This window comes from Aspergillus luchuensis, chromosome 5 (genome assembly GCF_016861625.1).
Source record: "Aspergillus luchuensis IFO 4308 DNA, chromosome 5, nearly complete sequence".
NCBI classification, from domain to species: Eukaryota; Fungi; Ascomycota; class Eurotiomycetes; order Eurotiales; family Aspergillaceae; genus Aspergillus; species Aspergillus luchuensis.
Genome location: NC_054853.1, coordinates 4,387,346 through 4,408,513, shown reverse-complemented (window position 1 = coordinate 4,408,513; position 21,168 = coordinate 4,387,346). Strand labels below are relative to the sequence as shown.

The window sequence follows — 21,168 nt, the reverse complement described above, 5'->3', positions numbered from 1 at the left end:
ATGAGACATTCGAGCTGCTACTAGAAAGTCTAGACCCACTCTTTTCGACCATTGCCTGCACTAATTGTTATAATAGACCATCATCGATGCTATAGGAGTCGATATAGATAGATAGATAGATAGATTGGGTTACCCTAATATAGTATGGCCAGGGTGCTCTTACAGGGCGCCTGCAGCCTGAGTAAGTCTCTGAGTTACAGAATTCTAATATACAAAACTCTATTTCTTTCTATTTTTTCTTTATATTAAATCCTCATAATCTTATGATATTGCTTAAATACTATAATTTAAATATAAAGCTATCTCCAAGTCTAAACTAATTAATCAGAACGCGCGTAGCTGTTCTCTTATAGATATCTTATAAATAATTCTATAACAATGTCCCCTTATGGAATTTATTTAATTTTATTTATATAATTTTTTTAATTCCTCTGCATGTTTTTTTTAATTTCTTATATTATATTTTTTGCTTTTTTTTCTTATATAAGTATTATAATAAGCTTTATTATAAGATTTAGACCTACTCACTTCTGTTCTCTGCCTGATCAAAGATTTCTGTAGCTGTAAAAATCTGTAGAAGAACTTTATATAAATTAAAGATTTATAGAGCTTTTATATATATTCTATTATCTTTTATAATAGCTGTAGAAGTCTGTATAGCTTTATATATACTATTATATTTTTATAATTTTATATTAAATTTTATAATTTTCTGCAGCTTATTAATTTAATAAGCTTTTATATATAATTACATACAATCCACAGACAATTTGTTTGTTATTAGAATTGGTTATTATTATTATTATATAATATATATAGAGAATTATAAGAAGAAAATTAGTAATATAAATTTATAGACATACTTCTCATCTATTATATATTTTTTTAATTTTTAAGATATATTTATGTCTGATTCTCTGCTGTCTAAAACTTATATTTATTATTATTAGTTACTTTTTTTCTGTATTATATGTTTGAGATAGCTTTAATAATAATAAATACTACAGGTATCCTGTCTGGAACAGAAAGCTTATTATATATATTATATATCTTTATTTTATTAATATTTTCTTCAGACTTTATAATACTGATTAGATATTATACCAGATTAAATATTAGAATTTATAATATAAGATTATAAGTTATATGTAAACAAGATATAATATATTATTTTTAATATTATATAGTATTACTCACACCGGGTAAAATCAATCTTTTAAGCCATGTATAAGAATATATTTAATTTAATTTTTTTTATTTAGATCTGGAAAAGAATACTCTACTAGACTAAAATCAGATCTTTATAAAATTATATTAATTTTATACTGATCTCTAGAATATATTACTAAAAAGTTTTGTTGTAGTCTGTATACTACTAATATTAATATTATTATTTTTTAGTTAATATCTTGATCCAGGTATTAGCAGATAATTATAAAGTCTGGTAGTCCGGCACCTGTAATATTTTTAAATTATTAATTAAATTATCTAAAAATTATTTAATAATATATTTAGCTATCTTATCTGCGAATTTATTATCTAGAACTTTTATATAGATAAAAATCTAGTAGAAGCTGATATTCTATCCCTGCTTATACTATTTCTTAATAAAATTAATAATATATTAGATAAGAAATTATCTTGATTATATACTAAGATTAAAAAGATATCAGAGAATATTCTGATTATTTATATATATTTTAATTATTTTCTAGAGAAGAGGATCCTTCTGTATTATTTATAAAATTAAAATAATTTTAACTAGCTTAGTATAGAGAATAGTATTTTTTTAATCTGTCTCCAGGTATACTTATTAATTATATTTAATTATACTATTTAAAAAGACAGCAGTAATCCTGATCTTCCTGTAATAGCCGGACCTGTTTATATACAGTTTTAGAATATTGTTATATATAATTTCTATAATTATATAACTAATCAGGGCCTGCTTCTTTATAATTTTAATTAGTATATAAGAAAAAAACCCACTAGGGCGGGGTTATATAAGATAATCTTAATTTAATTTTCTGAATATTAATTCTTTTTTATAGAAGTAGCTTTTCTTCTACCTATTCCAAGGAGGTTTGTAGCAGGACTTTACTACTATAAATTCTTTTCTTGATAATGCCCGCGTATGTATTTATTAATATAATTTAAGTAGTTATTTTTAGTCTAATTTTATAAAGATATTACTTTATCAGTATTATATACAGTTTAGTATTGAATATGTTCCTGGCAACCGTCTTAAAGTCCCTGGTGATGCTATGCCCTGCCTTCTATTAAATAGCTGTGAGCATCTGGACCTGCTGGTCATGACAGAACATCTGGCCGTGGACCCAGGGTATGTACCAGATCAGGGACGCGTACAGGGCCTGCGGGACAACAAAGCCCTCATACAGGATCCTCTTTTCGATAGGAGTCGATATATGTATGTATTATATATGGTGGGACTTACCTGTGGGGTCACAGAAGCGGACACTGCATCCTGCTATAGTATTCTTAGCATATTCTCTACTTACCCGGTGGAAGAATTGCCGAACTTGTTCTGAAAGGCTTTATAAATTGACCTGTTTTCTCTTAGCTTGGTATATGCAGGGTATATGCGAGGTGTAATAACTCACGCGAGCTCCTCGCACGCCTGGGCATACCGCCAAATAGGGGATTCGTGAGAGATTTTGTTCCTGCATATGTTAGACATATCTCTCTCAAATACAAGCTCAGCATATGTAAAACACATACTTCGGCTCGTGCAGGTATCGCGCCTGCTGCCATCCAAGATACAGGACCCAGTGCTTCAAAGCACTGTATCTGTCAGCATATGCTAAACTGATGCATAGCCCTAACTCACTTTTCCCCGGCCCCTTCTCCTCGAAACCAATATTGGCCTTGGACGGGTTCTCCACTGTATGTTATTAGTATATGCAGAACATATGCTGATTGAGTGACATACGGGGCCCAAGATGGCTTGTCGGATAAGCCGGCGTAGCTGTGATATGTTAGCATTGCTTTAAGAATACAAGAAGCACCCTATAGCATAGTTCAGAGATGTCATGAGAGGGAGACTTTCGTTCTCCTCCCTATGGACAAGTCTCTGCACAACGGTTGGGCAGGATACTGCAGCATACATCTGTGTTCGACTTGCGGTCATGCCATATATAGCAGGAATGACTGTTCTTCCATCAGTATATGCAAATTATACGCTCTTAGAAGACTTACCATCACTAACAAATTCCTCGTTTTTAAATAGAGAGAGAAATAAGTGCTAGATACTTGATAATTCATATACCGAATAAAGTACAGTCTGTTTTCCGGCATCGATACATCATAAAATAGAAAAATTGAATTAGAAAGGGGTTTAGCTTTGGATCAACATAATACCGCGTAGATTCATTGCTTGAGGGGATAAGGGACGGGTACAGCGCGCCAAAATCCTTAAAACTGTTGAAAAGGGGGGTCGCGGTCGCCAGAGTCGTGGATTTCGCGTTGATTGCATGGGCTGCAGTCCACTGAGCTGTGTTGCGGTTTCGCAAGGTATGTGCCTCATCAATAACCAAGGTGCCGAAAATTCCGCTAAGATCACGAGGCCAGGATGAGGCGGAGCGCATACTGCCAAACCGAGATATAGCTGCAGCAAGATGACATGGTTTGCGCTTCGGCTTGGAATAATGAGTTCTCAAGGTGACATAAAAGAGTATTATTGAATACCATATAGAGAATTGTCTGGTAGTAGACACAGACTATACGTCTCCTTCGACCACTGAAGGCGATAGAATTGCAAGGACACCTAACCAGGAAAGAATGACTTCTAGTATACTGGTAATGAGAACAAGATAGATTGTGAGTGGATAGCGAAAGAGGAAGATGAGAGACAAAAGCAGAGGGTATTTATAAGAAGAAAGACCAAGAGACAGGGAATGGCTCGAGTTGAGGAAGGCAGGTGGTTAATGTTCTGATTGAAGCCTTTTTCCAGGGTGAATATTTACCCCCTAGGACTGGAGATGATGAAGTGAAATCAAACTAGAGAATTGCGATGCAGTATATTAGTAAATTGCTGTAACATGCGAGGTCTAAAAAATTAAAATTCACCATATGGGTTCTAATAGCAGTTTCCGAGTATATTGGGGCCGAAGTCGAAGTTGTAGTCATACTGGTCCTATCTCCTCTCTCCTCTCATACTCATATATCGAGTTACCGCAGGCTTTTTGAAATTCGAGAGGCCCTAGGTATTATGCCAAAGAAGAATCGCATCTGCTTTTGGTACATTACAAACTGATAGGTTTCCTCAGTCCTCCGCACGAGTGTTTCTGATGAGAAGTGTAGAGCCTATCATCAGCATACGTATACGATAGGTGTTGAGTTGAGTATATCTTTTATAGAATTCCCATATATTGATTGGTCACATTAATGCGTCTTCAATGCCTTAGTTCCATTACTTGAGTATCATCTGTCTTCATCAGTCTGAACAGAACAAAGAACAAGCTAAAACGAAACATCTCATCCAGCAACAGGCTTCCTCATATCCCTCCGCATAGCAACCCATTCCTGCGACCCTGTGCTCCCATACTTCGTGAAATCCAACCCTGCCACCTGCAGATCCCGCCACCCATGCTTCCAATAAAGCGGATACCCGTCCTTTGTAGCCTCCAAATACACTCGAGCATTCCTCGCATCAGCACGCTCAATACCCCATTTCAACAATGCCGTCCCAACACCGTTACCTTGAGCTTCCGGCAAAGTAGCGAGGAATTCTAACACTGCTGTAGTCAGTACATGGATACAGCCAATATCTCAATTACCGCGATGAGGAATATAAGAGCGGGTATCAAACATACTGATATCGTCCTCCTCTAAATATGCCCGTTGCAAATCAGCCAAGAGGTCCTTGAATGCTTGATAAGCCTCCATATTGAGACCTTCTGGGTACGCTTTCCCATTGTCATGAGCCGTTAGTGCATCTAAGCCCTCGGAGGACAATTCGACAACGCTCGTATCGTAGTCCTTCGGAAACCACCATCGAGAGTACCCAATAACTTTGCCCGAATCATCATCAACGGCTACCACAACATGCACTTGCGGCGATCTGAGCTTGTCTAGACAACGGGCTGTTTTGAGTGGCAAAGTTCCGGGCACGTCGACGTTTGGGAACAACGCGGACCATAGTGCCTGGTGGTTGAAGCTGACTACATTGATGTTGGCAAGGTGGGGAGCATCTTGCTCTGTGGCATAGCGGATTGTGAATGGCATTTTCAGGGTATTTTTATCCGAATTGGATGAATTTTGTATGGGGAATTATCGGCTCGGTGGGATACGAGCTACTTATACGACTAGGGGGTTAATTGCTTAAATTTGGAGAGTGGAGAACAGGAGAATTGCCGACGTGAGTCAATGTGGGTGCGGAGGAGTCTTTTTGGCTAATAATTGGTGAGATTGGGGAGATATTTCCGTCGGGTGAGCCGGGGAGAAGCGCACAGGCGGAGGCTAAAGTTAACGATTCGAAGTCGGGGACCAAGTAGGGCATGGCTGGTGGGGCAGTGTCTTCAGGTCCCGGCATATTATTTGTTGACAACGCCGAAACTTTGGCTGTTATCGGTTCTTGATTGTTTTGAATAGGCCCATTGTTAGATGGTATCGAAAGAATGTGATTGAGCTTAAAATCAAAGAACACGATCCACTATCCGTTGTATCATGTAGCTGACCGACTTGCCTTGCTTATCGCGACCCTAACATTTTCCGTGATGGACATCCAGTAATTGTTCCAGCTGGAATACATCGACTTCTTCAAATGAACCCTGTTTCCTTTGTAATATGGGGATCTATGAATTTCTTCTTATCACGCATGGTATATTTCATCTATGTTAGGAAGCAACCAACCCAGCCCCCAGAAGTTGGATTTTCTTTTTAGAGACTAAGACTCCACTATACCGTATGTTGAATACGATGGAGATAAAGTACAATGGCCGCATCCATGTCGCACCACCAGTCAGAAGTCCGGTACCATTCCACAGCCAAACCTCTAGCAGTAGTCGCTGCGGTCCTTGCCGCCATCCTTGCAGCCACCACCGCAGTATGTGATGAAAGAGATATCGCCATTGTCACCACCGTTGCAGTGGAAGAGGGATTCACGAATATGGGCATCGTCGGTCGGCTGGTGGGCAGCATCGAGGGCGCCATTGACCTGGGCCCCGTACTTGCCTATCAAGAGCATCTTATTAGGGACGCGACGGCTGGATAGAGGAGGCAAGTTAACATACCAATGTTAAGGAGGTTCCATCCACAATAATTAAGCCCAGTCTTGCAGTTCCTTGCGGCGGCAAAGGGAGCCAGTGCAGCAAGGAGAGCGAGAGGGAGAAGGGCGGTCTTGACCATGATGACGATGATGTATGAGTTTGAAGAAAATTGGGCCTTGTAGAATTATATTCAAAGCTAGAGCCAGATGAAGAATGGGATGAAGACTCAGGATAGGGAGGGATTCGTCCTCATTCTTATACACCAAAGCTCTTCGACTAAGGTCTCACCAATCCGTATGTTTCCATATTGACAAAGTAACTGAAACAGAAGGGTCAATCGATACATTGTAGCACGCCTAGTTGGACGCCTGATACTCTTCCTAGGCGCCTATTAGATGTGTCTGGACAGGGGAACATTCTTACCCCATCAGACCATCATGCAGGGTCTACTTGAAATACGAGGATAATTTCTTTTTGTAGTGTAACCTAGTAAGACATTTGATGTCTTTAAACGCACATTGGAGAGAAGTTCCCATGCTTGATGGTTCAACATTATATGGGCAGATGGCTTAAGTGATTAGTATACAACCATTCTCTTCCAGAATTATCATGTTCAAAAGCATCATTCATTTGAAATCTCATGCTGGTGACCATGACCGTGGTACCACTCAGCAGTCATTACAGCCTCGTGCACCAAAGTCAGGCGCCTGTCTAGTCCCTGCCGTCAGCAATTCCAGCCCTATAAGCGTAGTAGCATTGACAAATATTCAAAGAGCCAATGAAAGTGGTGTTTATGTGCTACCATCTGCAACTGCGAGCACCCTTATGCAGGGATCATGCTTATTTAAATCAGGCCCCCCATCGTTGCTTATTATGTTACAATCTGCAGGGACTGGTCTTGACAATCCAGCTGAGAGGGACAATACAACTATCAGCAGACTATTAGCCCAGGTTCGCAAGGAAATAGGGGAAACACCGCGAGTAACTATCGCCGGCCCCAACCCATCTGTAAGGCAACCTGTTACGACCTGCCGTTGCAGCAAGACGCTCAATGGGCCAATGGCACTTGTACCATCAGACCTGACGATGATGATCAGCAGCCATTGGGCAATTACAAATCTCAAGCTAGCATTATAAACAGCATTTCGTAGAGAATGCGTGTCTGGTGATTTCCCAGCTTACTGACCCCTTTCGAGCACAGTCCATAGTTGCCTCAGGCAGCAATATATGGCTCAAACCTAGATTTCCCACAGAGAAAAGGTAATGGCACCAGGGGGAAAAGGAGGCTTACTGTCATCCACTAAGCTTTACTGTAGAAGACAATACACTGCAGCTTCTACTTTCACTATTCATCAGTTTTGAGATTCACCATTGCATACCAGTCAACGCATCGTAGGACCGTAGGATGATTCCCCTTTCCCCGGCTTCACAGAGATATTGGAATTGTGAACGAGATAGTATTCGAGGTAACAAGGGAATTGCTGCTTTCAAGTGAAGAGCACCTTCTGGAAGACGAAAAACTATATAAATGGCCTTCCAACCCCATCTTCCTTACCTATGCGCGCGCTCTCTTCTTGAAAGCATTTATCTTGACATTGACTTCTTAGCCTACATGGCATACTAGTGCCCATTTTCTACAAGACAACCTATTGGGGCAATGGAAGACGCCTGCGAGTCAACGCAGACTGGCAATGGCATTGCAGGCCCTGTTATACTCTGCTTTAAAAGAATAGCTTCCTCTACTTCTTCTTCAGCCACGGGAACGATCACTATAAATATAACGGGCTTTTCGTTATTTTCAATGATACAAAATGAACGAGCCAGACAACAATTACACACCTCACCATCCTGTGGTCTCACATACACAATTATGGACACACATCTTCGATGTTTATAGCTAATACATGTAAACGTCGAGATTCTTATCCTCCCATCCGAGTCTTTCTGTTACTAGATCCTGTCACAGAATGTTTATAATACTCAGAGTGCAACCCTCATGCGACACCTGCCAGAGCGTCTAATGATCCGCAGGGCCATGGCTCTGGCTGTACCCGACCGCATCCTAGATCTACCTACCGCGCTTGGGCAAATGTTTGCACCATGTAGACACTCCGAGCAAATACGGAACTATCAATAAAACTGCCTCGAAACTTGGCTCCGCGGCACGCTTCGCACAACACTATAAGGTGGTACTATATCCTTCGACAGAGAATTATGCTGTCGAGAGTCAAGAATCCATTGAATATTCTTGAAAAGTGACAGGGTACCCGGTGACTTAGGCGAATCCTAAGACTTAGGTACTTGTGTACATGCCCTCATCTATTATCGTTGAGAGTACTCGTTCCTAAGATACCTTATCGCCAGAAAATATACTCCCCACGCTTTGGAACAACAGCTCCATACTTGAGGAACAACCTTACACTATTTAGCCTCCAGCACAAATAGGCATATAATATATCTAACTCTGTCGTGCGTGGCCAGGTGTGTTACTGTTTGCTAAGAAATTTGCAGAAACAGTTAACAAAGATGGCCCATCCTTCTTCGCCCGTGTTTGGGGTGCTTTGTTCGGGTATGTACGAAACTGTGGGAGTAGTGTGGGAGTACGAGCTGGCTAACTTGTATAATTTTAGTCGCTTCATCTAGTTTGGTGTTCGTGCGTGGTTGAATGGGTGATTGGGTGCACTTTGGTAATGCAGTAATGCCCAGCTTTTGATTGGTAGGACAACATGACGCCGTGATTGTTAAAGAAACGTACTGCTTGCGGAACCCTACCTCGCGGTTAATTGCTAGCGTCGACAAGACTTTTACCTTCCGCTCACTACAGCTGAGAAAGTTTATGGGTATGCAACCCTTAGCTATGCAGGTTTTGACTGTATGATCCTTTACTCGGGGCTCAACCACATGGAAAGACATGAAATGGTCAATGCTTTCTACGAGAACCGTGACAAGCATATGATCCTCAATCATGAATTAGTTATCTCGGTAGGTTTAAGCCTACAGCAGCACTGCCAGTACGTCCAGTCACTTTCCGTCGCCGTCGCCCTGACCATTTTAGAGCGGACAGTCAATACTGCTAACCAGATGTTGCTTGATGTACAAGCAAATGTGTGTACTGGGATAAGGCCCGAAAAGCGACTGACCAGGCCGATCCTTTCCCCGATAAGTTACCTGACTGCGATGCAGGACTTCCGGCTCAAGTAAATGCGGGAGAATCCGAGTTTGAATGGTCTCAATATTTATCCTTGTCCACTGACATTTATTTCAGAGGACATTGGATCAAGTACATAAGCGTGGGTAGACGACGCCAAGTCTATTCGCTACTCTACACTCATATGGACCCTATGATATCAATCGAGTCTCTCATATGAGACCCTGGTCGCGATAGACTTCGCAATCCCCGTACCATGTTGGATGGGGCTTATATGTTCGGCTGTACTACCTGGATTCCAGCCAAAGTAGTAATCGAACCGCTGTCTTTATCACTGGCTCGGGAGCTATCACCCAGATTAGAGACATGGTGGCTGCTGTTCTTTTTATCTCGCCGCTACATTGTCGATCTATGTAATACTTTTCCAAGGTTTGAGCTCTATTTGGCAACAAAGCGCACAATGAATGGTGAGGGACGGCTAGATCCGTTATATCTGCAGGGCATAGCAAGGGGCGGAAATTAGCGTTACAATTAGCGGAGATAAAGGAATACAGTATATAAAGAGTCCAAAGTATTCAGCGCATTGTAAATCAAATGAGTCATCTGACATAGCGATGTTTTTAGCATTAGGTAAAATATAAGCCTTGACGGCCACGTCTTTGTCTCGGTAATCGGGCCGTTCCCAGGAGATACTCAACAGTATGCGCTGCGTACAACACGAGATTTACGCTCTGAGCTGTACTTGGCCATCTGATCACTATTCAATGCATTTCAAGAGTTCAAGTCTCACGGATGATAGGGGATACCCTAACAATTCAAGGCTTCTTCCATCCGTAGTATACGCAAGATCGCCCCTCTAACTGGTAGCTGAATATATAGCCAGCCACAGTCCCTTTCAACACCCAGAAATGGATGTTACACAGCAGCAAGCCGATGCATTAGACCATTAGCATCCACCCTTCCTGATCTAACAACCCTATCATCCAATCCAAACAACCAAGGATAGGTAAAAATGACAGTGTTTCTCTTAAAATCGGCCCTAAAGGACATATTCTCCGAAAGGTTCGTCCTTGCCCCCGGCCAATCTGCCTACGAGAACCTCAATGACTCCCACAGCTCAGCTACAGAAAGCGAATTTGAACCAGGATGCATCTTCTGTCCGCGAAATACCACAGACGTGTCGCGCTTCCTGAGCATCGTCAAGCCTTTCACTGATCGAGAGGAAATCAGGTTCGCTGTCCGGAGTGGCGGTCAACAGACAACACATGCATGTGCGAATCTCGATAATGGGATCACGGTCGATCTGAAACTGCTCCAGGGAATTGAGCTTCGAGGAGAAATTGTAAGGATCAAGGCCGGGGAGCGATGGGGAAATGTATATGATTTCCTAGCGGGCCATGGATTAGCGGTTGCGGGGCCGCTTTCGACGGAAAGTGGGATTGGGGGTGTTGCGTTAGGTGGTATGTTCTCTCCTCTCTTTTCTTTCCTTCATGAATGATGGTAACGACTAACTCTGATCAGGTGGATTATCACTCTTCTCATCCCGCGAAGGCTTCGTCTGCGACAACGTCGTCAATTTCCAAGTTGTGCTTGCCAACGGGACAATTGTGAATGCCAATCCGAAAACCAATTCCGATCTCTGGGAAGCTCTGCGCGGCGGAGGCAACAACTTCGGAATCGTCACTCGATATGATATGCGGACATTTCCTCAGGGTTCTTTATTTGGAGGGAGCCTGTGGTATGAGTGCTGCGGGTTCCCACTTCAGATCAAAGCGCTGATGAAGGTCCTACAAACCTCGCAGCATATGAGCGATATGTATCTGCGAGCGACCATAGTGTATCAACGTGAATGGGGGTACTTGTGTGAAAATAAACTGTACTATACTCGTGCTAGGGCAGTCACAAAAGCCCTCCGACCGTTCATGGAAATGTCGTATGAGGTGCAAGAGTTGCGGAGCGTGGGGATGGTGTCAGTTCCGGAGGCAGTGGCGTCTGTGCAGCAGCGTCAGAGTCCGGGTCCAGGTGTGGAAATGGAGAGTTGGAGTCAAAAACCAGATGTGAAGAAGAGGGATCGGAGGCAGACAAGGTGTGCGTATATGAACACGACAGTGAAGGCAGATGAAGACACACTGTTGAAGATATTTCGTGAGTTCTTTGAGGTGGTGGATCCGGTGAGGTTCACGAAGGGACTGCGGCTGTCGATGTCGTTCCAGCCGTATCCTGTGTCGTTGATGAGGAAGTCGAAGGAATTGGGAGGGAATGTCTTGGGGTTGCATCGGGGAGATGGGCCGTTGATAGGAATATTGTTGTTGGCGTATTGGGATAATAAGGAGCAAGATGGCGTGGTATTGGATTCGATGAAGTTGTTGCTAGGGAGGATTGAGGACGAGGCTGTTTCGCGAGGTACGGGGTCTCGTTTTAAGATGATGAACTATTCATCTGACTTTCAAGATCCCATTGGATCTTACGGGCCTCGAAATAAGCAACGGCTTCAGGAGGTTAGTCGGAAGTATGATCCGAGTGGGATGTTTCAAAGGGCAGTACCTGGGGGGTTCAAGTTGATGGATCATTATTGGATGGGGGGTGACCCGTATTTCCAGTTTCCATATATTTCATACTACCAATGACTTTATATGAATTTCCTTTTCTTCAGTATAGCGCAGTATTATAGTACGATAAGGTCTCTGCTTTGTGATCTAGCATGAGTCGGGTATAATTTGATATGCGACTGGTCTGTCATGCTTTTGGATATGAGGATAAAGATGGGTATGGTAAGTACTTAACACATATACGTCCCGAGATAAAAACTGTTACTTCCCACAGGTAGAAAGTACTTGGAGTCCCGGCTAAAGGTTGTTGGCTACACTGTTTACATACCCCGGACTTTGACAAATGAAACAACGAGAGAGGAAAGGATCAAGTCTTCAGATATGTATTTGGGAAACGCAGAGTAGCGTCTACTCTGTCCGGCTATTTTGACAGACGATCTTATGTACAAATCAAGCTGGCCTCCTTCGAATAAACAGCCCCTAGTACACAGGCATGGGAACCGCATCCAAGTCATAATGCCAGCTGTCAATTGAACGCTGGTTATACACGCACTCCATGGTGGTGCCATTGTTGGTCCACAAGGGTCGCAGTGGCCAAGCACAGAGCTGCTGGTTCTGTCCTTCATTCTCTCCCTGGAGCACGGTCGCATTCAGCGTTGTAGGCACTACTCCGTTCTCCACCCAGTCGATCATCACAGCCATGTTCGTCTGTGGGAAGGGGCCGTTGGGCATAGCATCGTTGGTCGCACAATGACCCGCTCCTGGGACAGTGTACAGGCGATACCACTCATTGAGCGCCTCAGCACTGGAGTTATAGTCCTTATTGGGGTACATAATGCTGCGGACTGATTCCCAATAGCGGATGGATGCGGCGGTTGGAATACTGAAGTCGGCATCACCATGGAAATGGATGACTTTACCTCCAGCATTGTGGAAGGGCGTGAGGTCCGGCCATGTGGTCTGCAAGGTGCTGTAGTATTCCTGCAAGCCGGAGATCATCCAGTCCTTAAGCGTGTCATAGGTAATTCCATCCAGGCTGTCCAGTGTAGTGCCATTCTTGTCTACCAAGAGAGCAATATATTCGCCTCCAAGCTGATCGATATCGAGCCCCCATTGGCCTGTTGTGGAGTTGTACTGCGTCTCGGCATCATCGAAGGCGGCTGTAGGCTGGTAGGAAAAGTAGACACGGCGACCTTGGGAGTCATGCAATCCATTGATGATGGTTTTCGCGACTTCGATACCCTTGGCGGAGACCGTGCCATTCTGTGCAGGGGTGCCCCTGGATGCAGCGCATGAGTAGGGCTTACCCTCGATTGTACTAATGTCAAAGTCGAGCAAGCAGAGATCGGTCCGTGCAACCACCCAATCTACCTTTCCGTCCATGGCATCACAGGCAGCGATGGTCTCGTTGACGATCTTGTCCAGCTCACAGGGGGGTGGGTAGTAATCCAGTGTCTTCTCGACGATGTTGGAATAGAGATGTTGAGTCTGTTGGAAGGACCAGCGGAATGCTGGAGCACCAATGATGGCTCCATCCCATTCATCGCCGAATCGCTGCACTTGACTCCAACCTTCGCGGCCTCCTTCAGAGCAGCCTTGATAATACGCATACAGCTTATCGCTGTCGCTCATCCCGTAAACATTGCGGGTCAGGGCCTTTCCAAGCAAGCTAAGCTCCCGATGCGCCTTGTATGCAAACATGTAAAGCGTCTCGTAGTTGAGTGTGCCATTCGCCAACAGCATAGCCGTGTCCGCATTGTTTGAGAATCCCCCAAAACCGCCATCTGTCATACCTGACGCGGCCCCATACATGACACCACCTGGCAACGATTGGTCTCCGGAATTGATGGCATAACCACCTCCGCCAGTGGAGAGCCAGCGGTTTTTGAAATTTGTTGGTGCGGGGAGCCAGATTTCCAAAAGGACTTGGTCACCGTCAATGCCATCGTGGGAGTAGGCAAATGTGACGTTGCAATAGTCAATCGTGGCGCTTGGGTAAAATTCGCTGGAGAAACTGCTGTTCGTTACGACTTCGGTCGTCACAGAGTCCGAGTCAATTGTTATGCCTTTGATGAATTCAGAGGGTGGTAGAGCTGCCTTCACAATGGAATCAGTGCAAAGCTCCGCCAACGTAGAAGGAGTTCCAGCATTTGCCAATGCCGCAAAGGCTGTGATGGCTATGGAAGCCCAAGCGGGTGAGCGCATCCTGTCAACAGTAGCCAGAATTTGCCAGCGAGAGATGAAAAGAAAAATGAGAACTAAGTCTGTCTGCTCGACCCACAGAAGGACACATGCGTCCCTTATTTTATATCGCAGATCCCGACACCTAATGAGTCGAGCAGTCTTCCTGCCACAAGAGTTGCAAACAAAACGTCGTCATCGGTCATCCGGATGTGCCGTTGAATTAATTGAGTTTGTGGGGAATTTATGGGGATCATCTTCCATGATACCGCTTGTGGTTCTGTGACTCGACCGGTCCTCTTGAGTGCCGATGCCCGGCAGACTAGATCCCCGCACATTTCCACACTGCTGCGAGGGGTTGCCGGAGTACATGCCCACAAAGGGTGTACATGACCGAGCAGAGAACTTTCCCCTGCGGTTTATGATCGTTTCCGACCGCCCCATTATCTCTCTCAGAAAAGTGTCCGTCGAGCGATCTTGGTGCTGGTGGTTGTTGATTTGGCACCCAACGGACGGCTTTGGAAGGGTAGACACATATGATAGGTCGTCACGTCAGCGACGATGATCGAATGAATTATCATCGTTTCAGGCCAGCATTATCAAAGTAATTCCCCGGCGTATACGTATGAACCAAAAATCGGCCGAACAAGCTTTTCTCGAGAGCTCTATTCAAGGCACAATAAGATGCACGCTGGCCAACCATCATGTCGTATGCTGCCACCCGCCCGCGTCATCCGCTCTCAAGTGATGCGAAGCTTTCGACAGAAGCTCAATCATTGGCTCACAGCTAGCTATCAAGGACAGCGTAGTGATGTTCGTGAAGCTCCCCACAGCCGAAATGAAGGACCGAGGTCATAGCACCCTTATTTTCCGGGTGACGTCCTAATCCACATTACTTGGAGAGGTAGCTTTCTCTGGCTGCACGCATGAAATGCCAGCAGTGCCTAATCACTTAGATGGTCAATTAGGCAGTTCTAACTACCCACCGTGCATGACATATCCCCGGCTTTCCAACGTGTCTTTGTGGAGACGCGGAGATTGGGAATTTGTGGGGAAAAAGGCGGGGGAAGTTGCTGGGCTTGGACCCCGTCAGTGTTGTGATGTTGTGATTCGCAGGCCGGATAAGAAGTCTTCCGGAGAGGAGCTCCCAAGGCCTCGACAACATCCTGTGCTTGGTCTGGGCACAGTATCTATCTTGATGAGGGATATTTGCCATCACCGGTGCCAGGTTATGACAATCAATTGGCTGCATGGCCTGGTGGTTCCCCACGGATTTCATCCCCCATAATCTCAGTGTCTCGTATAGACTCCACCCCCAGAGTCACGATTTCCAGACCAGTCTTTAGTAAAAGTGACGAGTAGCTCTTCTTCAACAGAGAATTAGTCACTTGCAACGTCTGATAGACAGTCATGCATGTACCCGGACCATGTCGCTTACCCCTGAGCATTCTAATCCCGCACTCTCGGCCATTATTGTCTACACTGAGGAAAGACTAGTCACTAGCTGGGTATCTCTGCTCTCCTGTTAGTATCTTCTTTGCCTTGCTTGCAATCATTGAGGATCTTGGAGGGGGGCAGTCTACAGGCATACATCTCGAACTCCGGTGAAAAGTCCCGCGAGAGATTGGCTGCATCGTGATAGCACCAAATCACCACATCGTAAACAATTCTTGGAAAACATGCCAGAGCATGACGATGAAGCAATGCCTCTGCCAATCAAATGTTTTCATTGTATCGATTTCATCGAAAAACCTCCGACAATTACTGGGTCCTTATGTTGAATTTTGCTTATGTCCAGTTGTTGGCTAGGTCCCGGCATCCGTCTCTGGGCCCAATGTCGCATGTTATGCGTTTCTTCTGTCTCATCATGGCGGAATTCTTTTGCGGACATATCATCCGCTTATTTCAGACACGAAACCCGAACTATGATGCATGATCTCGAAGGGCTGTCCTCTTGTTATTGCGTGGTTGCCTCAAGGGTCACTCCAGAAACTTTGGTTGAACAGGGGTTCTAAAGAGTTGCATCAGAAGGTTAGCAGAGTGAACATAACAGAGCCGCACTGAACTCATTGCCTATCTTCATTGTAGCATCGAAGTAGTCAGAATTAGCCTTCTTGTTATTGATGAAGACAGTCCCTATGGTTTCCAGGACTCAGTTTGACTATTGGAAGGGACGAGATTCCGCACAACTTCAACGTGTGGACAGATGAAGGAGTTCAAACTTATCCAGGATTACTTTGTCTGGTTTCAGGTACCGTATGGTAATATAGTATCTTACACAATCACGTAGTGGTGATGTATTATATCTTCTAGTCACGAGAAATTGCTTATTTCCCCGCTTAATTACTTTCAAGGCATCCTTGACATAGAAGGTCTCTGTGGCAGTTGCGACAGGTGTATTGACATATCTTCACTCAAACCACGACTTTGGTCCCTCCAATCTATCCCTGCTCGTGCGATCCAACAGGCTGTCTCCCCAAACACCTTCGTCGACTCGGTTTACGACAAAATAACATATTCTCACAATGGAGAGACGTTTTCCTAAAGCTGACGTGATATGGTGGAACGCAACCTGCTACCACGTACGATGTCCGTTTTGCGAAGCAGTTCATCGCCATCGGGTCAACTCGTTGGATTGGCAGGCAAACGATCTCAGAAAATCTCATTGCGAAACAAGCGAGACATATTTTTGCTGCTTCCCCATGAATGAGAAAGGTGAGGTAGCCTATGAAATCAACAAGAAACGTGGTCGATACGTCAATATCTGTATTTCGGATGACAGCGATAATGAGGACGATGATGAAGGCGATATTGATCAGCTGGTAGCTGATCTAGCTAAGGCTACTACTGCCGCAGCAGACGATGAAGAAGTATCTATGAATATCCCGGAAGATGCAAAGGAACTAGTCACCGTCGACCTAGGAAATTTCCCGCTTGACCTAGGGTGTGACGTCCAGCCATTCCAGCAGAAAAGGATTACCCAGTCAATTTGCGACTGTATTGCTGGACACACTAGAGCGGTTCAAGAATATTTGGAGACATCTACTGAGGCTTGGCTGTTTGTTCGAGGGCGGTTCCCCTTCAACGGTAAAACAACCCTCATCCGCGCAGCAGCTGAGAGTATCCCCGAGATGCTGTCAATTCTCATCGAACATGGAGCGGATGTGAATGCTGTTGATAATGGCGGAAGGAGCGCTCTAATGGAGGCAGCGCTCTTTGGGCGGGTTAACAATGTAAAAGTACTCCTACAACACGGCGCGGACACCAATATCCGGGATGTCAAAAATCGACTGGCAGTTTATTTTGCGCAGGAGCATGACGAACTTCAAGAGGAAAGAAACGATCGTACTGATGACTATTTTGAGGACACTCCCAGAGCGGCCCTTGATCGCCGGGAAATTGTTCGCCTTCTTAGCGCAGAGAGACGAATGTCAAAGACCGCTTTTGGAGAACCACCCACTGTATCGTTGTCTCAGTCCTATAGTCGCACATCTTCCAGTATGGAAGAGCCCAAGCCAACCGGGAAGCATCCAATATCAGGACTTGGAGAGACAGTGGCGCGACTAGAAAGAGGCGGAAAATTTCCGTCTGTTGCTGCTATCAGCCGATTGACAACAGTTCCTGGGCAAACCTTCAGTGTTGTGGGTCGCCATTGGGCAGACGATGTCTTTTACATTGCCAAAACAGTGGGTCATCATTTTCCTTCCCATATCCATGATGAGGATATCGCCTACCACGCAGAAAAGCAACTGATAGCATATTTCATTGATCGCCATGCTTTCCTGCCACGCGATCTCTTGCCGGATCCGAAACTAAGAGAAGAATCTGAAAGGACAGAAGATGAATTTGAAAGGTTCTATTCAAGCACCGAGATAGGACGGGAAGTGACTCATCTCCGGAAAACCAAGCAGGACTTAAAGTACGAGCTCATGTATAAATTGGAAGACCTCGTCAGAAACGACGATGCGATTCAGGAACTGGAGGCAAATCTCAGGGCCGTTGAAGCGATACTGAACCGGGTGATCGATAGTCCTCGGGCGCGATCATTACAGGAGCTAGAATGCAAACTGGAGATACTAGATACACGACGATGGAGACATCGAGACCTGATCAGGATGGCTGAGGCACCACCGCTACCGGCTACATTAACAAAAGCAGCCATATTGGTCAATAAAGCTCCTTGTGATGATTGCAAAGCGTTTACGGACAAAGTTAACAAGCACTTTGGGTTATCTATACAATTGTTTGCAGCAGTTTAAGTTTTATGCGACTTTCATCTGGAGGTTCTTCGGGTCTGTGCATTTCCATGCCTACCTACTTACGTATGCTACAGTTTTATGCATTAAATTGATAGCAAGCAGGCTTCGAAGTGCTCACTAATCTCTTATCATATATAGTTCGGGAATACCGTATCTAGTTCTAGCATTAGCGTACACCGAAACATGAAAGAATACGTATCTTGCTGCTACTTACATAGCGGCGAAATAGTCGAGGCTCTGTACTCAGTGAGTAGTGGTTTCGGGATAGAAATGACATGTGGAGGAATAGATGCCTCAGGATAAGATCGTTGCCTGATTTTCCTGATCTTCCTGATCGTCCTTTGTACGTAGCCGTCAGGTGATGTGACCACCCCATGCCGGTTACTGCGATGTCTGTTTGCCGATGGATCGGCTGATCGCAGGTCTACACTATTTTGGACTATCGGTGAACATCAGCTGGGCACAAGTGGGGCGAGCCTATAGCGTCTCCCCGCCCAAACATGCATCCCGAGCCCAGACCCTACTTGCCCCTCCAACATGCTTCAATCTAGTCCCGCCAAGCGCAACTATACTCCGATCTTCCAACTTGGCCTGTTCAGCTTGGCTGCCACTGTGGCGTACGTGTTCTGTTCTGAGCTCGATGTGCAGGAAAGGAAACGGTGATGATCATGTCAATTATGGTGTATCTCGACGAAGCCCGCATTTCAGGCAAAGTTTCTGGCAATTCTAACATGTACAAGAATGAACTAAACCGGAAGCAACAAGAGTGAGAATCAGGCAATCTGTTGCTTTTCCACCCATTTCTCCCACCGCACAACGCGAGCGCCTCGTGTCGAGAGGCGAAGTTCAACTTCACGCTCGATTTCTTGGGCGGTCTTTCCATCAGCATCGTAGGTAGAATGTGCGCCAGCCAACACAGTTACGTGGAAGCCAGCTGCCAGTGCTCCGGTACATGTTGCTTCAACGCATTTATCGCTCTGCAGACCAAACGCGACGATTTCGGTGACGTTGGCGTCGCGCAGCCTCTGCGCGAGGTCGCGGTTGGATTTGAATGTGTCCCCTGTAGAATGTAAAGATGCGTTAAGCTATGTCCATTGGCATCGAACATAATTGGTACTGTACCTGTCCTCTTTGCAACCAAAATTTCGCCCTCCACATCCGCGCGGGGGTGAAAGACGAGTTCCCAGGGCTCCGTCCCCTTTACAAGGGTTCCGTCATTCGCGGACTCTTCGTGCTGAATGAATACGATGAGTGGACTGTTGCTCTTTTCATTGGAGTCTTTGATGGACCGAGCCGTCTGTAAGATCTCTTCAGAAGCTTTGATGACGCGATCCGCCTGGGGGACGCGAGAGGTAGGATCAACGGCGATATGGTTCTGAATGTCGATAACGAAGATAGCAGTTCGAGGCATTTTTCAATGGGTATATGAGTTCCTTGCTGAAAAGGTGACAGGGAACAACAACGTGCAGATTGATGGGATTGAAGAAGTGATTCGAAAGTTGCAAGTTTAAGAATGTAAAGAAAGGAACAAATTCGGGCGACCTTTGTTGCTCCTGAAGCTCCTGCACGTGTTGGACTAACCGGCAACTGACCCCTCCTTTGTTTGATTTGGGAAACAGCGGGGCATCAGCTGCTAGTGCCTAGTGGCGGGAATCATGTCCGCCTGCCGCAGGCTAGAAAGTACCTAGAAGTATCTAATACCGAGGATCAATAATAATTAACAGGTAAATCAATGTTCTTAGTACTTTATAGTTACCTCTCTATAAGCTTGGCTATAAGGATCGCCTATCGCTAGCTTTAATACCCCGCCAGGACATTCTGACTTATCCATTACTTGAACCATACTAAGACGATGTATGGCTTACTGTCATCTTTGTATAAGCTCCGACTCTGTATCTCCAAGTTAGTTCAATACGCGGATGACACATACACAGAATCTGCGCGGAAAATTCCTAGTGGCCTCAGGCCTGCGTCCGGCATCCTGTGAAACCATGGCCGATGTGGCTGCAGCTCCCAGGAAAGGTGACTATAAGATATATTCCCGTTCACCCCAACCATAAAGTAACCTGAAGTGCAGTATCATGCTTGTATCGGATAACCAAAGTAATTAATGGGGTCCGACTGCATAACATTGCGAGAAACTAGATCCTCCGGCCACGTCTGCTTGACAGCGTACTGGGTTTCTTTCGCTCGACATCATCGTGAACTCATAGACCATCTGTTGAAGACTTGTAGTCGTGGGTGGGAAAAAGCAATGTAGATCATTCGTTTGCGGAAAGGAAACGTCAACCCAGGTGGCGGCCTGCCTCATTCGTGGGAGCTTGGGATATTCGTCGATTTCAGCTAGTTGTACGGAAGAAAGATTCCCATGGGAGACTGTTACTAACTAGATTAAGTAGTAGTTCACTTGGATATAGCAACAGATGCTGTATCGGGCCGTATATACCCCGTTGGATCGGAGCACATAGCAAGGATATAGGTAGACTTGCCTCCGCGATATAGGGTTTCCATCCATAGTTGAACGGTATACATTTCCAACCTCTGCTGATATTGGATAGTATGAGCGACTCGCAGATACTCGTGTAGTTAGTACTATTGGAACTAAGGAGACTAGCTCTTTTCCATACTGTGGCCGATCCCTAGTGGCCTCTATTGACCGGTTATGGCGATTATGTCACGGCCACTATCGCATCCTTGCAGAGTAGGGATGTGAATTTATTCAGCATCTAAGAGCAAATGGAATGATTTTGCGTTAACCAACCGGCCTGGCAGGATTTAGAGGCCCACTGATAACTTTGACGTTC

The 21,168-nt window shown here is 44.9% G+C and overlaps 7 protein-coding genes across 7 annotated transcripts; 2 read left to right on the top strand and 5 right to left on the bottom strand.

Annotated features, from left to right (window-relative positions):
• Positions 1–2,515: 2,515 nt before the first annotated feature.
• Positions 2,516–3,605, bottom strand: AKAW2_51444S (uncharacterized protein; the record flags this gene model as incomplete). The annotated part of the gene is made up of 6 exons (XM_041691374.1): positions 2,516–2,567; positions 2,622–2,681; positions 2,740–2,802; positions 2,849–2,902; positions 2,951–2,986; positions 3,379–3,605. 6 exons carry the CDS (start codon positions 3,603–3,605, stop codon positions 2,516–2,518), a joined length of 492 nt encoding a protein of 163 aa, XP_041544865.1.
• An 889-nt stretch (positions 3,606–4,494) lies between these two features.
• Positions 4,495–5,244, bottom strand: AKAW2_51443S (GNAT family N-acetyltransferase; the record flags this gene model as incomplete). Its single annotated transcript, XM_041691373.1, has 2 exons — positions 4,495–4,754; positions 4,833–5,244. The coding sequence occupies 2 exons, from the start codon at positions 5,242–5,244 to the stop codon at positions 4,495–4,497; spliced, it is 672 nt and encodes a 223-aa protein (XP_041544864.1).
• Positions 5,245–6,013: 769 nt separating this feature from the next.
• AKAW2_51442S (uncharacterized protein) lies at positions 6,014–6,366 on the bottom strand (the record flags this gene model as incomplete). The annotated part of the gene is made up of 2 exons (XM_041691372.1): positions 6,014–6,192; positions 6,252–6,366. The coding sequence occupies 2 exons, from the start codon at positions 6,364–6,366 to the stop codon at positions 6,014–6,016; spliced, it is 294 nt and encodes a 97-aa protein (XP_041544863.1).
• Positions 6,367–10,387: 4,021 nt separating this feature from the next.
• Positions 10,388–12,002, top strand: AKAW2_51441A (FAD-binding oxidoreductase; the record flags this gene model as incomplete). The annotated part of the gene is made up of 2 exons (XM_041691371.1): positions 10,388–10,835; positions 10,897–12,002. The coding sequence occupies 2 exons, from the start codon at positions 10,388–10,390 to the stop codon at positions 12,000–12,002; spliced, it is 1,554 nt and encodes a 517-aa protein (XP_041544862.1).
• A 402-nt stretch (positions 12,003–12,404) lies between these two features.
• AKAW2_51440S (putative tannase) lies at positions 12,405–14,129 on the bottom strand (the record flags this gene model as incomplete). Its single annotated transcript, XM_041691370.1, has 1 exon — positions 12,405–14,129. One exon carries the CDS (start codon positions 14,127–14,129, stop codon positions 12,405–12,407), a length of 1,725 nt encoding a protein of 574 aa, XP_041544861.1.
• A 2,501-nt stretch (positions 14,130–16,630) lies between these two features.
• AKAW2_51439A (ankyrin repeat domain-containing protein) lies at positions 16,631–18,023 on the top strand (the record flags this gene model as incomplete). The annotated part of the gene is made up of 2 exons (XM_041691369.1): positions 16,631–17,958; positions 18,017–18,023. The coding sequence occupies 2 exons, from the start codon at positions 16,631–16,633 to the stop codon at positions 18,021–18,023; spliced, it is 1,335 nt and encodes a 444-aa protein (XP_041544860.1).
• Positions 18,024–19,137: 1,114 nt separating this feature from the next.
• On the bottom strand, positions 19,138–19,775 carry AKAW2_51438S (uncharacterized protein; the record flags this gene model as incomplete). Its single annotated transcript, XM_041691367.1, has 2 exons — positions 19,138–19,424; positions 19,487–19,775. 2 exons carry the CDS (start codon positions 19,773–19,775, stop codon positions 19,138–19,140), a joined length of 576 nt encoding a protein of 191 aa, XP_041544859.1.
• Between the last annotated feature and the right edge of the window lie 1,393 nt (positions 19,776–21,168).